The 5,000-nt window shown below is 32.5% G+C and overlaps 1 protein-coding gene across 3 annotated transcripts in view; it reads right to left on the reverse strand.

Annotated features, from left to right (window-relative positions):
* LOC123513199 (neural cell adhesion molecule 2-like) overlaps nucleotides 1-5,000 on the reverse strand; it is a 167,826-nt gene that overhangs the window by 13,819 nt on the left and 149,007 nt on the right. For all 3 annotated transcript variants that reach the window (XM_045270183.1, XM_045270184.1, XM_045270181.1), the window contains exon 9: nucleotides 4,414-4,544. In XM_045270183.1, the coding sequence (XP_045126118.1) occupies nucleotides 4,414-4,544 (131 nt within the window). The remainder of the gene's footprint in view (nucleotides 1-4,413; nucleotides 4,545-5,000) is intronic.

Consider the following 5,000-nt stretch of genomic DNA (forward strand, 5'->3'; position numbering starts at 1 on the left):
CAAAGAAACAAACATATATATGTATATATATATATATATATATATATATATATATATATATATATATATATATATATATATATATATATATATATATATATATATATATATATATATATATATATATATATATATATATATATATATATATATATATATATATATATATATATATATATATATATATATATATATATATATATATATATATATATATATATATATATATATATATATATATATATATATATATATATATATATATATATATATATATATATATATATATATATATATATATATATATATATATATATATATATATATAGCTAATCTTACTTTACAAGTCAATAAGCCTTTATTTTAATACCTGCTGCAACTTTCCCTTACATATATCACAAGTATGATTTTTTTAAAATTCTATTTCCAAAATCTCTCAATTAACCTATTCAACTCCAATCCTCTTCCCTCTATCCACATATGTCTACCTCCTTTACTTTTCCATCTACAATATTTTCCTCCAACTTTCCCTCCTCCTCTACTTATAACCGGTCCGACCTTAATTAACAGGTTGTTCCACAAGGAAACTTTTGTTAATTAATCCGTCTCCTCGTCTGGGATTCAAGAGAATGAACACTTAACTTCTACTATTTGGATCAGATCTCATCTATTTAGCTTTAACAAAGTTAGTGTCTTCTTTATATACATTCTCTCTATCTATGTGTATATTTTCTATGATACAATATATTTCTTTGTTGTTAACCATTTATATACTTACTTATTTCTATCTTTATCATTATCATTATTATTACCATTATTACTATTATTATTATTATTATTATTATTATTACTATTATTATCATTATAACTATTATTATTGTTTTCTTCTTCGTTTTCTTCTTCTTCTTCTTCTTATCATTATCTTTATTATCATTATTATTATTATTATTATTATTATTATTATTATTATTATTATTATTATTATTATTAATAATAATAATAATAATAATAATAAATAATAATAATAATATTATTATTATTTTTATTATTATTATTGTTATTATTATTATTTTCATTATTATTATTATTATTATTAATATTATTGTTATTATTATTGTTATTCCTATTATTAATGTCATGGTTATTATTGCTATTATTATCATTATAATCATTACTATCATTATCATTCATAACATTATCATTATCTTCCAGATGAATTCAGTTTTGATTCTTTAATTCACCTCGTGACCTTCTCTCAAAGCGGAATATGAATGTTTCTCGTATCATTTCACTTATTTCAATTTCCTTGCTAACTGATGTATTATCACTCTGTACCGAATTGTATTTCAGGGTTTTTATCTTATATTGATGTAGCTCTATATCTGTCCTATCTACCTATCAATATATATATATATATATATATATATATATATATATATATATATATATATATATATATATATATATATATATATATATATATATATTTATATTTGAGAGGTCGTATTATGTAATCAGTGACTGAGTTTTGATTATATTATTATTTTAAAAGAGCAAAATAAGTAAGGATCCCGCAGCGCCTCACTGTGCACGAAGCCACACAATGAAAACTTGCACTAATGAGCAACACGATGCTGATATTGCACCACTCAGGCGGCAACACAGAGCCACCGCGTTTACAAAAAGTGCCGAAGGTGTGTGTTGTATTGACTACACCACTGTTTCTCCTGACCTTCATGTCGTACGAGTCAATAACATTATTATTTATTTATTTATTTATTTATTTATTATTTGTGTGTGCGTTTCACTGTTTGATCTGCTGCAGTCTCTGACGAGACAGCCAGACGTTACCCTACGAAACGAGCTCAGAGCTCATTATTTCCGATCTTCGGATAGGCCAGAGACCAGGCACACACCACACACCGGGACAACAAGGTCACAACTCCTCGATTTACATCCCGTACCTACTCACTGCTAGGTGATCAGGGGCTACACGTGAAAGGAGACACACCCAAATATCTCCACCCGGCCGGGGGAATCGAACCCCGGTCCTCTGGCTTGTGAAGCCAGCGCTCTAACCACTGAGCTACCGGGCGGTGTGTGTGTGTGTGTGTGTGTGTGTGTGTGTGTGTGTCTGTTTGTCTGTCTGTCTGTCTGTCTGTTTGTCTGTCTGCGTGCTCTCTCTCTCTCTCTCTCTCTCTCTCTAATTCAACTAATCACCTGTAAATTTTCACACATTCAAGGCCTCCAGCAGATCTCTCAATCGGTCTCTGTAGTCTTGTTCACCAGAGTCATGCTATTTGCCTCAACTTCTTGACGGCAAATTGCGCATCTCTTGTGGCCCAAGAATCCAAGACTATCGTTATCCTTCTCCTGCCTCCGTAACATTAGCAGGAAATAGGATGACTGTGTATGTGTGTGTGTGTGTGTGTGTGTGTGTGTGTGTGTGTGTGTGTGTGTGTGTGTGTGTGTGTCTGAATGTGTGTAAGGTGTATAATATGTATGTAGATTGTTTTTTGTGTTACATATGTTCATTTTTCTATTATATATATACACACACACACACACACACACACACACACACACACCGCGTAGTGTAGTGGTTAGCACGCTCGACTCACAATCGAGAGGGCCTGGTTCGAGTCCCGGCGCGGCGAGGCAAATGGGCAAATCTCTTAATGTGTGGTCCCTGTTCACCTAGCAGTAAATAGGTACGGGATGTAACTCGAAGGGTTGTGGCCTCGCTTTCCCGGTGTTTGGAGTGTGTTGTGGTCTCAGTCCTACCCGAAGATCGGTCTATGAGCTCTGAGCTCGCTCCGTAATGGGGAAGACTGGCTGGGTGACCAGAAGACGACCGAGGTGAATTACACACACACAACCAGGAAGAAAATTATATATATATATATATATATATATATATATATATATATATATATATATATATATATATATATATATATATATATATATAATTTATGGTCCTCCACCTTCAGGCAATTATATTCATAATATCAAGAATTTTCGCAATAATGTTCAAGCCGTTGTTGGCATTAATCCTGAGAAAGGTTATGAATTTGATGTGCTTATCTTATCTTACTTATTATTTTTAGCTGTGTCTCCTTGTTTTTACCTTACCTGGTTAAGCTCCAGCAATAGAAAAAACATTATGTTATATTCCAATCCTTTCTGTTAGAGGTTTATCTACATCTAGTCTATTCTTATTAAAAATTACCTCTGTAATTATTCAAACTATCGTCCAATGACTTTATGTTTTTTTCTTGGTAGTTCTTAAAAGCATATTAATTTAAAACCTTATATCTGTTCACTATTATGTATTTCTACGTGCCGCTGCACTGGTATTTTTTTTTCTTACTTTTTTTTTTGACAGAGCACTCTTTTAGGGATTTAAGTGAAATTTTCAATTTTACAAGAGTCTTACCAATACGTTCTGATAGAGTATGGCACAAAGCTTTGAGTCCTGAACTCCTCGCCTACAGCTTTTACATGTATCTTTTTTTTACTTTAACTCGATTTTTCTCTCTAACAGTATATACTCTTCCAAGTTTCTCAACACCTGTACTACTTTTTTTTTTTTTTTTATTTATACCATGTGGACTTTTCACGGGAATTTATGGCCTAAAGGGGATACTTTTTAGGTTACCTCCTATCTCAAAGCCCACCCGCTAGGAAACCGTTGCCCTGAGTGAGGAAGCCCAACCTGCACTCAGACCGTGGACAGGATTCGAACCCGTGCGCTTGGAGACCCCTCGGACCCCAAAGCACGCATGGTTCCACGGTTCTTTTTATTTTTCGCCAATAGTCTAAGTCACACATGTACAACAACGAACACAGCAATAATAATAATAACAACAACAACAATAAAAACATCATGAACAACAACAATAACAATAAATACTACTACTACTACCATTATCACTACTACTACTCTTACCGCTACTTACTTCTACTACTGCTACTTCTACTACCATTACTACTACTACTACTACTACTACTACTACTACTACTACTACTACTGGCTACTACTACTACTACTACTACTACTACTACTACTACTACTACTACTACTACTACTACTACTATTACTAATATTACTACTACTACTACTACTACTATTACTACTACTACTACTACTACTACTACTACTACTACTACTACTACTACTACTACTACTACTACTACTAGTACTACTACTACTACTACTTCTACTACTACTACTAATACAACTACAAATACCACTACTACTATTACTATTGCGATTAAAACTATTTCTATTTCACAATTCCCGCTACCACCATTACTCACTTTCTCTTCAGACTACACAAATCCACAACACTATTATTGGCTTAGTAACAATGCTATTCCTAATACAGACTTGGCTTTGAGGTGACTTACGTTGTGATACCAGGTGATCTTGTAGACCTTAGGGTTGGCTTTAACGGAGCAGTGGAAGTACACGTCCATCCCTTCCTTGATCCCGTCAGGCTGCAGCATCCTCCCAAGCATTAGATGAAGACGAGGGGCGACTGATCAGAGGAAGACAGGATATGAGTCAATGGGATGAGCACCAAATGATTATGAAAGATATTAAAAAGATTTCGTTACTAGAAGGGACGAATAGCTTATGTGCAAAATATGTAGAAAAAAATATTAAGTAGCATTAGTAATAGGATCTTATATGGATTAACAACAAAAGGAGGATGAGAGGTTAAACTCAATGCAAGGAAGAACAATGAAGAGCGAAGAGTTTGTAAGGCAAAAAATAAAAATAAAAAAGAAACGAGTAATTACTTAAAAGAGAGAAATAGGAAATCTTTTAAACGTTAGGATGTTACGTTAGTTAGGATGTTAACTTAATTAAAATGTAAACAGACATTCGTAAGTAAAATTAATGCGATGTGAACAGAATTAGGAAGAACAAGGAATGTGTACAACTTGTCAACAGAAAAGAGAAGTACAAAAATATAGTGAAAACAAATGGG

Source organism: Portunus trituberculatus, chromosome 35, assembly GCF_017591435.1.
Source record: "Portunus trituberculatus isolate SZX2019 chromosome 35, ASM1759143v1, whole genome shotgun sequence".
NCBI lineage: Eukaryota > Metazoa > Arthropoda > Malacostraca > Decapoda > Portunidae > Portunus > Portunus trituberculatus.